This window comes from Sipha flava, unplaced genomic scaffold (assembly GCF_003268045.1).
Source record: "Sipha flava isolate LNK unplaced genomic scaffold, YSA_version1 114_pilon_pilon, whole genome shotgun sequence".
NCBI classification, from domain to species: Eukaryota; Metazoa; Arthropoda; class Insecta; order Hemiptera; family Aphididae; genus Sipha; species Sipha flava.
The window spans coordinates 1,393,882-1,406,580 of NW_020271737.1; the positions used below are offsets into that span (position 1 = coordinate 1,393,882).

Sequence of the window (12,699 nt, forward strand, 5' to 3'; positions counted from 1 at the left end):
CTAGAGGATCAGTATAATTTTAATTTTTATGCAGAATAGAGGACCATAACGAGAATATTGTAATTTTGAGTACAAATAACGTAAAACTAAAAAAAAAACAAATTAACAGTCTCGTTCAGTCTTAGGTAAGTGTCATACATAACAAAAGTGTTATCAAGTAAAAAAAAAAAAAATATTACAACCTCAAATTGAATAGGAGCAGTGGTATAAAAGTACAAAATGCATAAACATAGTGTTTCATTTGTTTGTTTTACATAAATATTTTTTTAATGAGCTTCAATGAGGTAAACATTGGAAATAATATTGAAAACAAAAAAATAATTAATTGACAACAAATTTTAAAATCCAAATTATAATGAGCCGTAATAACATAATAATGAATGACTTCTAATGTTACCATTTTTATGAAAAGGGAAGTTTACTATAACAAAAATGGAAATCCATACATTTAACGGTGATTTGGCACCATACACAGCTTAACATCAATCATACAACTGGAATAGCTGATAATATTTGATTTGCTTATTTACATTTCTTAAATATGTTTTTGAACATTTTTTTGTTTGTCATTAAATGTTGACAATAATAATTATTGGAATAATTGGTACTAATTGATTAGTAAATACAGGAAGTAGCATTTTACAGACTGCAGGCTGTTTTGTTATAATTTAATGAGTTGATAAACGAAACAATATTAGTTTAATACAGTCATTTTTTTTTCAACTGGGAGTTAGTAACTTTTTTAAATTATAACTTTTAGTTTTATTATTTTTTTTTTTTTTAATAAAACATATACTAATAACATAATTATTATACTCTAAAAATGAAAAAAAAATTATAATAATTTAAAAAATATAATACAAGGATATGAAATTTGTGAACACGTTTTTTTAAATTGTTGAATAGAAAAAATAAAATAAAATCAATAGCTCTCGAAATATTTTTCAATAAAGAAAGAACAAAATTAAAAGCTTATGTGTTACTTTTAGATTGAAATTACAACAATGTGAATAATACATATATTTTACAATACTAAATGTTTGTTACTAATTATTTATTTACAAAAACATATTATTATTATCTATAACAATATTGTTTTACATTATACAAAAAAAAAAAAGGAAGTATTATATAATGGTTACATATCTCTTAAACCAAGGAACTAATAAAAAAATATTTGTTTGAGAATTTCAGGGCGACCTCTGCCAAGTACTTATAATAACACTTCTTAAATTTTGGGCCAATTTCATATTAAAAACGAGTCAGTTATCATTGACTAGACCACGATTCAGAATGGACTATTAAAAATTAATAATTTTAAAACATGACTAGACATATTAACATTTTTATAAAAATGAACATATTAATCATAAAAAAAAAATCACTTCTAGGTAAAATAAAAAGAAAAAAGATATTTGAAGTAAATTGTCATACATTTAATATTACATAGTAAAATGTAGACATTCTAATTGAAAATATATGTAAGATAAATATAGTGCGAATAAAGAACAATTTTTGAAGTTTGGAAATTAACACAAAATCATAATAATAAATACTAACAACCTAACAAATAGCTTAAGTTATTAAAACGATATAAAATCTAACACAGTTTATGAAGCTCAATTGTAACATAGTAAAAACTGATAATGTAAGTAGTCCAATCCTCTCTAAATTTTTTTCTCAATATTCTGTACTCGAATTTAAAATGATTGCATGTTAAAATTTAAAGGCCTTAAAAAATAACTGTTAATATTTACGGACCTTTACAACTCTGTAATTTGATAGGAAGTATCAGGAACAGGTGAAGGTCTCGCAAATGTTGATAGTGAACTGCCACTAATAGTTGATATTTGTGTTTGTTCGGCAGAGGTCGGTTCATTTCAGTAGAAATCTGAGGATTCTAATGTTTTGCATTTACGGCTTAATGTAGAATATTGGCGATCATTAGATTGGTTAGGTTTGCGGTTATATCCTAAAGTATTGGAATAGGTAGGAACACCACGGAATGAAGGTGGAGGATGTGGAGCACCACGAGCACTAGGATGTTCGAGTGTACGGAATTTACGATTTAAGGTAGCATACTGCGGCCCAACTTTTGATGGACCACCCTCGTGCATGTAACCACCATTACGGCCATTTAAAGTTGCTATGCCGCTACCCATTCCATATTCATCTCTAGGTCTAAAAATCAAACAGATTAAGGTTAGTAAATTCATTAAAATACTCAAAACAAATAAATAATGAAAATGCCTAGGCATATGTAGTATCTTAAATACTTTATTATAATATAGCAAAGCTAAGGACATTTATCTTACATGCCAAATTAATTTACACTTAACAAAAATAATATGTTCATAAATAAGTAAATCTTTAAATTTGATACAAAATTAATGCATGCATAGCTTTCAAGATTTAGATTATTTTTCATATACTAAATTTTTGTTCATTTTGATTTTAAAATATAAACATAAATATTAATAAAATATCAACAGTAGAAAGGCTAATAAATAATACATACAAATCTGAGTTAGTAATATAGTAATAGAAATTGAAGCAGATATATATATAAGTTCTAGCATTATACATTGTACTGTATTGTTTAAGTTTTAAAAAAAAAGCAATTAAGTATTCTTTGATCTAGTCAGTTATTAAAATTAAAAAAATACTTAAGTATTATGAATTTAACTTATTTTTTTAATTTATTAGAGCTTTATGAGCCATTCACCACACCATATGTTAACACTTCTTTTAGTATACTTCCATCGGTCACCATACATGGGCTTACTCATTCTATCCTTGTCTCTCTATTCTATTTTTTAATTTCTTAGGTTTAAACATTAGTCAAGTTAAAACCAATACTTTATTACAGAATAATACTAGTAAAGGTATATAATTAATTTTTAATCACAAAATATTTTAGTTAATTAGTATTAAGGTTATTAAATTAGTATTTTATTTAATAATCTAAACATATAATATAATGTGATGCTAAAATGTGTATATTGTTTAACATAAAAAAGCTAAGCTAAACATTATGCAACTAAAGTAAAACTATAATTATAGAATAACAAACCTCAACCACAGCGACATGTCATTCTAATAATACAATATCAATTACTACAAAGTATAAAATATATATATCATGCAATTGATAATTTATTTAGTAGAAATAATTAACTGGTTACTTGTTTATCCAAGTAAATATTATTTTACAAAAAGCATAATAATTTTACATACATGCATTAATGAATTGAGCTGTAACATATTAACTACAGTTTAAATTCAATGTTACTTTGTTTTTTGTTCTTATTAGAGAAGAGTAAGAATTTTTCATAATTTGAAAATTATTACTGAAATAATTAAATTATAAAAGCCAGAAATAAAATGAAATTACTGAAAACAAAAACTTTGCAGAAGATATAGTTATTTACACGCATGTAAATAATAAGTAATAAGAATTAGATAAACATGTATATTTGAGCCTTAAGTCATTTAGTCTAAAATGAGTAGATTCTGATTTTTATGTCCTGATGTTCCTACTTAAAAACCAGGACAAATGAAAAAAACTAATAAGAAAATAATAAGATACCACAATTATCAAACAAAAACACAGACAGTCATGCTGGGTGGTTTTGAGCGTGCTGAGCAGGCGTCGGATGCGAAATAAACAATGGGTAGTAGTACGACCCTTGGTTTCGTGTAAGTGTAGTCATTTGATGTCCATGTGACTGTGAACTGCTTGCTGTAGAGCCAGGACGTCCAAGGAAAGGATCTCTTTCTTCAGCTTTAGCATAATCTTGCCTACAATTTATATGATTATTAATATCAAAACTATTAACATGTATATAAATAGCATATATATATATATGAATTAAAAATATACAAATACACATACTTCTTTCTAATGTAAATCCATGTGTGAGAGTCAAGCCACACCAGTATTGTAAAGAATATTCCAGACACTATACTAGCAACTAACATTAATGCCAATCCAAACCTGATATTTTAAAACAAAATAAATATTAAAAAACCATGTTTTAAAAGAGTTTATTGCTGATATTATTAACATACAGGGCAAGATCACAAGTTGCATGTAAAGCTCGATTGTATTGAACATGTATTTGTCGACATTCAAGTGAAGCAGGTAAAGCAGAAACCATTCTTGCAGCATTTTCAACATCCATTCTTATTCGTTGTAATAATAATGGCATGTCTTCTTTTGTAGTCGAAGGAGGATATAAAGTTTTGGCAAGACGTGTGACAATATCAAGCTGGTAATTAGTTGCATCTACTGAAGTTGATGCATGGCGTATAGCCATACCAAATGGATTGGTCCGTGTGCTTCCAGTAGGATTGTTACTGCCTTCACATGTGGTATAGAAAGACAATGTATCTGGACGCAATGACGATGGAGTCCAATCACGTTCCAACCATTCATTAGGATTCACACAAAAATCACCCAATGCCTATGATAAAAATAATATAAATCTTATTCATAATATAAAAAACTAAGTTTTCAAAAGTATATTGCTTACAACTGCAGCAGTTAAGTAAATTGATGCTGTAAGCCAGGATATGATGACAGCAAATAGCCCAAAAACAGAAAACCTAAAATAAATAAACTACAATAACTAACAGCTAACATGTAATTAATATTAATATATAATAAAGACAATTTTAAATTCATACATGATTAAAGCGCAACGAGAATGTCTAGCTACTCCAAACAAAAGTATGACACAGAATACCAACAGAATACTAAGAACTCCCATAGTCAGTGGCCATCTAAAAAGGTAAGATTTAAATTAAAAATGAATTAAATTTATCAACTGCATAATTTTCTCACCTTATGCTTTCCATTAAATAAACATCATCAATAAATGAAGTAAGATAAACTCCACGCAAAGAACTACTGATTCCACGGATATTAGTCAATGTTGAAGCTGCATTACCAATTAATGTGTTAAGAGCTGTGACAATTTGTGCTCGAGCAGTCAAATTAGGAACTGGTAAATCAATAATATCTTCAATACTCGTTAATTTATCATGAATGTTGACTTGAAGCAATATTTCTATATCTAAAGTCTGAAAAATAGGTTTTTAAAATATAAATAGAAGTTATTAGAGCAATGTAAATGTATGTCTATTATTAAACATTTTAATCTTACTTGATTTTTAACACTAATAATTAAATCATCTAAGGCTCTTGCTGATGTCTGAAATTGAACAACTCCATTATGTAAATCATCATTACCATATAAACTAACTCCAACAGCACCACTATTTAAAATACAAATATATACATAAGTATAACAAATAAAACAAAACAGTTAACTATTATATCACCATGATAAAACAGTAAATATTGCTAAGGTCCATTTGAGCACAACAATACTATGCCTTGGTCTAGGTTTTCGATCACAGCATCTTGTCATAAGATAGATTAACAATAAAAACATTGTTATTATCAACCAAACAGAAGGAATTGAACCCAAAATACCAAGGGACTGAAAAAGAATGAAAAATAAGTTACAAAAAATTACATTTTAGTACAATGCCTGTATCAATGTCTTATTACTTACTTCCAAATAAAGTTCACTTCGTGGTGCAAATGCAGAATTAACATGGTGACCACTAACATTTAAATGTGGAAATGAGTGGAATATATGTGCCAAAGCTGGCGTTTTATAGGTAACAACATTCTCTTGCAACATTCTAGCCATATTTTTATATAATTTTTTTTTTTTTTTATATTACTATTCACGTATGTACCAATAATTCATTTCTAACTGCATTTTTATCTGTAAAATATAATATTAATTAGTAAACATTCAAGAGTTGTTGATTTATATTTTGAATGCATAATTTAAATATTAAAGTCATAAACATAACAGTTGGGAAAGATAATATTTAACGATAAAGAAACCTTTATGTAAATTTAAATGCTAACTACTTTCAATAAATTTTATAAACAACAAAATGCAATAGTGGATACCCACTATTAATGATGACTATAACCATCAATTGATTATTTTAGCACTGTTGTTGTAGAATAAAAATCTATCTTAAAAAACAATTAAGTAACTAATATTTCTAAATCAATGGAAATTTATTAAAAATAATTATTCTTAACATTTTAAATTAGTGACGTTTCATTATTTTATTAAAATTAAATACACAAGAAAATGATTATAAAGCTGATTTTATAATAATAATAAAAAAAAAAAAACCAATGAAGTCTGATAAAACTTTAAGAAAATCATATGTCTAATAGTTCATAATATTATCATCAATCTTATACAACATAATAGATAAAATATGTTTTTGTGACATTTTTTCTCTCGAATATTGATCAGTTCAGAGGTTCCCAAACTGTGGGTATCGATAAAATTTTTAGTGGGTCGCGTTATATTTTTCATGTGTTTCTATTTCTTATAGTTGATGTATAATTAATTAGTTAGTCATATTATTAACTGTTATATGCGTTTGTGACAATTACAAATTTACTGCAACCAATAGACATAATAATATTTCTTTATATGCTTATGCTTGACTGTGTCAACACAACGCAATCGGATTAATGATTATTGAAAATATAGCAATATATTTGAAACAAATTAGTACCTGTATGGCATTCAAATGAATTTATTATTTTCAGTAATAAACGGTACATTGAATACAAATCATACATGCAGTTTAAATCTTACCATTTTTCAAATAACCAATAAATTCGTTTTTTTTTTTTGCTTTTGTACAGTTACTATGGACAAATGATTCAATAAAAATTCAATGATTTAAAGTTCTGCGAAAATTGAAGAAACAAAGACATAATATCTGAGTCAGCGATTAAAAAAAGAAGATATCAAAGCAGTTATGAAAAATAGGAAACAATTACATCCTTCACATTAAATTTATATACTTATTAATTAAATTACATAGTATAAATTTTTTTTTATAAATATAATACTTTTTTTCAATTTAAAATGATGAAAACAACCAAAAAAAAAAAAAAAGGTCAATGATATTATTTTGGGTCATCAAAATTGAAATAATTTCCAAAATGGGTTGTACTATAAGAAGTTTGGGAACTTCTGGATTAGTTGGTATTCCACAAACAGTATAAATGCATTAAGCATTATAGGAAAATATTTAATGATTTACTTAGTTTGAATAATAAATCTCTTTTAAGAATTATAATAGAAAGCTAAAGAAAAAATACTTTTTTTTTTTAATAGAAAAATCAACTTGCCTAAAAAAAATAAAAATAATAAAATCCATTTTATATTTTTATATATAGCATTATTTATAAATTTTATTTTATTAAAAACATTGGTGATTAATTAAATCGGAACACATAGTAATGAGTATTAAACACGATTCACACTGACATGACATATAGCACAACAAAATATTAAATTATTAGTTTATATGAGATAATACACATTAATACAGATGACAACACACTGTTATGTCAAAGCATGAACCAGATTGACTGACTTTCATCCGATAGAATGTTTTGCCAGTCTGATTCACGCCGGTGCAATGTCACCATGCAGGATCAGCATACACCAGTGATAAATAGTAGTCCCTAATTGAAAATTATAATATTAAATTACAATGCTTAAATACCTTACCATGTCTATAATATAGTGATACGGCTAGAGAAATGTTATCGCCTATAAATTAACAATCTCCATATTTAGTTTTACATGTTTTTAACATTTAAAAAACAGTAAAAATCATATATATATATATAAAAATAAAATGTATGATACTCCAATTGGCAACAATTGTAAATTCACCTTCACTTTTTAGTTTTAAATATTGTAAATCCAAATAATTCTTTTCAGTTTGGAATTTTTTCCAATATTCTTCAAATTTTTTTTTATTCAATTATAAAACTGCTAAAGCCAAATCAGGTATCGATAAATAATGAACAAATTTAAAATTTTATATTATACTGATGAACACTGAACTGGATAGAAATAATGATTGGCTCCATATGAAAATCAATATCTATTTGAAATGGTAGTGGGTGACATAATTTAATGGTAGATGCTTGCTAAGTGTGAATATAATTGCAATATATTGTGTCATAATGTGCTGTAACAGTATAAATCACGTAATAATAGTAAATTTATAGGTCTTATTTTCTATTTTAAGATATTATTAATTCGACAATAATCAGTTCAATTATTCTTAAGGCTATGAAATAATTAAGTGTTACAAGTAGTAAACATAAATAAAATATGAAGGAAACATTATATTATTTACTTCTCTATTCAGTTTATAGATTATGAAATATAACTTTGTGTATAATTAATTTAAAAAATAAATAATTAAATGTTTAAAAATAATTAAAATTAATAAAGCTACTTAATCATGTTTCTTTTCCTAATCGCCTACTAAATACCTGATTACCCAAGTGATTACCTAAGTAATAAAAAATGTATTTGTAGTTTTGTTTTCATAGTATAAAAAATTTCTAAATAGGTATAATTAAATATGTATTATAAAATTAAGTAACAATTTAAACCTTATATTTTATTTGAAAACAAAACTTGATTATGATTATTTGGCAGGTATGGCTCAGTATAACAAAATATAACTGAATATGAAAAAGTTGCAGTAAGACAAAGTATATAACATTCATTTTTAGGAATTAATATTATACAGTAAAAATTGAAATATTCCACAATAATGTTAATTGTCTAAAGATAAATTTATTAAAAATAATTCAATAGGGTATTTTAAAAATAAAATTCATCAGAGTTAATATTTAATTATTAAATTAATTTTAAATTTAATTGAATGATAAAAAATGTCTGTCTACTTAACTTTAGGTCTAATTGAAAAATAAATAAATAAACTTTAATAAAGTGAGTAGAAAATTATCATGAACATGCCCAGCCTTGTTTAATAATAAAAATTTTATATGTGTAAATTAAATAGCTATTGTTAATAATTATACCTACCTACACATCAAATAATTTCTTATTATAAAATCAATCAAATGCTTCCTTCATCTTCTTCTATTTATCCTTTTAAACATAATATTACATAATAAATCTTACAACATATCATTAAGGTCATACTAAACCAGAACCGTAACCAAAGAGAACCGGTTAACCTTTAAAATTTAGGAACCGTAACTGAAACCAGAATCTTTATTTCCAAAAATGAAAAACCGTAACTGTAACCTTAATTATAAAAGGATCAATTTATGTCAGTTATTTAGACTAGTAAAACTATGGTAATAACTATTTTGTTTGTCCATTTTTCGGTTCAGAAAAATTAAAGTCAAATCTTTTTATGTTTTTATTATTTTGTTTTATAAACTGTAATAGTGTAATGCATATAATAAGTAAATTTGTAATATTATTATTATTATTATTTTATTATTATTGTATGTTTATTAATATATTACAATTTACAATGAGTGTATCATCTATCTTGTCAATTAAGTATTAAATATAATTAATATTTATAAAAAATTTGTAGCTATAACGGTAGCCAGTAATAACTTTGATTCTTTTTTTAATTAAAGATATTATTCCATCAAAACATAATATTTCACAAATTCTTACTATGAGTTGGAATAAAATAACCTAACTCAAAGAAATATAATGAGTTGATATAATATACATATATATATAACATATTTATAATTATTTTTTTTATAACTATTCATAATACCTTCTATTTTCATGAAATGAAACAATTAAAATTTAAACAAGAATAAATAAATAATTTCATATTATTTTTAATAAATCTCTAATAATCAGAATTAACCGAAATTAACCAGTTCTAGAACCCTTACTCTTTTAAGAAACAGAATCCTAAGCCGAAAACCTTAAAAAATTAATTGAACAACCAAAACCGAAAAAACCTATAGGTTCCAGTTCTAGTACTAAAGTAACCTAAGACTCTGTTACAATATTCTCAGGCTTTGGATAACACAAATTATTTTAAATTGCAAAGGATCCATATAAATTTTAGTTAAAATAATTTATTAAGGTACAATTCTATGGTGAATTTTGTAGGAATATTGTAGGTATATTTAGGTGATAAAAGTGCCAATAAACTATATTACATATTATCAGTATAGAATAACTATTCTTTAATTTATTTACTATGGTATTTACTTACAACATTTTAATAACATTAAATAGGTAACTATAATGTAAACCTAATAAGTGAGTGACAAGTTAACATTAGTTTAGATAAAATAAAAATATTAATTAGTAATTCAAATTTGAGCACAACATACATACATTCTTAACATTAACATACATTCTGTCTTTTCATTGAGATTTCTATTTATTAAACTAGTTTTTATTGTAGAGTAAGTGTTCTAAATAAATATAATTATAAGAAAAATACATTTATTTTCGATATAAAAATTATTCAAGGAAGTTAGGTAGTGTATGGATATTTTTCAAATCAAGATATATTTTTTTAAGAAGTATACATAATTATGATAAACTAAAATAATTGTATACAGAGACCAATTATAGGTGTTTATTCAGTTTTGTTTTCTATGTTGAAAAAAATGACAACCCATTCTACAAAATTATATATTTATGTACCTAATAAAATATATTATTATAGCTTAAATTATCAAAACCCAGTCATTAATAAATCTATTGTGTTGCAAAGTATTTCAATCAAGATTTAAATTAAAATAACTAAATTACATAATGTATTAAAGTCAAGACAAAAGTTTTATCAAATTTTTAGGTAGTAAGAATACTTCATTATAATCGGAGATTTAGTTTAAATAGGTATCAAAATTGATACTTAGTAGGTACAAATTGAAAATATATTTGAATTTTGAATGGATGAAAAAATCTTGGAAAAATATAACATTTAGTCTATTTTAATTTTAACTAATAATGAGATATTATATTAGAAGACTATAGATTTTAAAATATCGTAGAACAAAAGTGTTTAATGTTAATGACCTCAAACAAGATTAGATTGCTAAAAAATATGTCTAGTTACGATTAATGTTGAATTTAACAATACTTGTAGTTTTTTTTTAAATCACCTAACTTTATTCTAATTTTGTATAGATACAATAAGTTATAATAATTCCATTTAATTAATAAATACACTGAATTATGAATCCTATATGGAGTAGGTAAGAAATTAAATTCTTATCAAATAATAAAGAGGATAATAAGAGTTACTAACACACATACAAGAGTTTTTATAGTTTCAATGCGTACTAAATTCAAAAATTGAATACATATTTTATACTAGAATTTAAATAAGAATTAGTATAACTTATACTCAATACTTTTTATAAAACATTATACATTTAAATGATAAACATCTGTAGTCATAAATAAGTTAAACAAAATAAATGTGTATAAATAAATTTTAACTAACCTACCTAATACGAATATATGAATAAAACTAATCAAATACGAAATATTTGAAATATTATTAAAAATATTGAAATAAATATCCAAGTAAATATTTATGTTCTTATCTACTTATATTACATTGTTCACTGTCAAATATTCAATAGGTAGATAAGTATGTAAGCAATATGTAAGCAAGAAAAAATTTAAATTTATGAATATTTTCAGTATATAACATGTGTAATTAAAAGTAGAAAACGTAAAAATAGGTACTTATGAGACAAAAATCATCGCCTCTTAAAAAAATGTGAAACCTTCAAGTTGCATGATAACATTATTTTCATATCTAAAATAAAGTAAGATAAAGTAATAAAGTAAGTAAGATAAGTAATAAAATAAGTAAAAATTTTGAAAAGTAGGTACTTACAATTTGATAGGTATAATTTTTTTTTTTTTATCCCTCCAAAGAAGATAAAAATGCTCAAGAAAAAAAAACCCACAAGAGTACACAATACCAGTTTATACTAAAGCCATAACTGACAACGAATAGGTTTGAACATAAAATGAATTTATCTAAATAAGGAAGTATAATCTGTGCAATGAATACTAAATATACAAGTACATGTAAACATAATTACAGAATACATAGTCAATTGTACTGGAAATTACACACAAAATAAGAATGGTCAACTGATATGTACACATTATTAAAGGTATTTTGAATTTAATGAAGCCGAACGTAATATTATTCATGCATACCGAGCAGGGAATTCATTCAAAATGTGTGAAACGCACCACCGCCTTTACCGACGACCGGGAGACGGTCAGAGATACACCAGGTGGTGCGATCAGCAAGAACTCGGTAATGGTTGTAGGACCGTGATTGTTTTTTTTTGGGACACAACGTGCCTAACCTTAGCACCTGTCCATTACCGTGGACGAGGGGTGGAGAGGTGTGGTCCACCATGGGATGACGTACAACACGTTCCGCACGGAAACGAAGCGGGACGACAACAACAAGCACTGACTTACCGATGTAGTGGCGAACGTTGAAGAGCGTATACACGTTCTCGGTGAACAGCGGCCGGTCTACCGGGACGACGATGGATGTACCGCTGTCGTCATCGGCGGGCGGGCGGGCGGTCGCGTGTCGTCCACCGGTCGTGGTCCGTATCTCCGATGGCGGCGGCGGTTGAGAACGCGTCGAACAATAACAAAACAACTGGTCGGCGGCGAGCCAAAGACGCGGGTTAATCGATCGGCAGCAAACGGACGCGTGTCGGTGTGGTCGTCCGACTGGCGGAGAGGGTCGCGTTGTTGTGCGGCTCGG

The 12,699-nt window shown here is 26.0% G+C and overlaps 1 protein-coding gene across 3 annotated transcripts; it reads right to left on the reverse strand.

Annotated features, from left to right (window-relative positions):
* Positions 1-1,722: 1,722 nt before the first annotated feature.
* Positions 1,723-12,693, reverse strand: LOC112690460 (protein tweety-like). Of its 3 annotated transcripts, none has more exons than XM_025564479.1 (11): positions 12,402-12,693; positions 5,583-5,801; positions 5,347-5,507; positions 5,169-5,280; positions 4,847-5,085; positions 4,690-4,785; positions 4,536-4,608; positions 4,072-4,466; positions 3,896-3,997; positions 3,688-3,801; positions 1,723-2,181 (listed from the first exon to the last, which is right to left on the reverse strand). In XM_025564479.1, exons 2-11 carry the CDS (start codon positions 5,721-5,723, stop codon positions 1,881-1,883), a joined length of 1,734 nt encoding a protein of 577 aa, XP_025420264.1. In that variant the 5' UTR covers positions 5,724-5,801; positions 12,402-12,693; the 3' UTR covers positions 1,723-1,880. The 3 variants fall into 3 exon arrangements, with proteins under 3 accessions (XP_025420264.1, XP_025420276.1, XP_025420270.1); XM_025564491.1 differs by having other exon boundaries at positions 2,092-2,181; positions 3,616-3,801; XM_025564485.1 differs by having other exon boundaries at positions 2,094-2,181; positions 3,590-3,801.
* Positions 12,694-12,699: the final 6 nt, after the last annotated feature.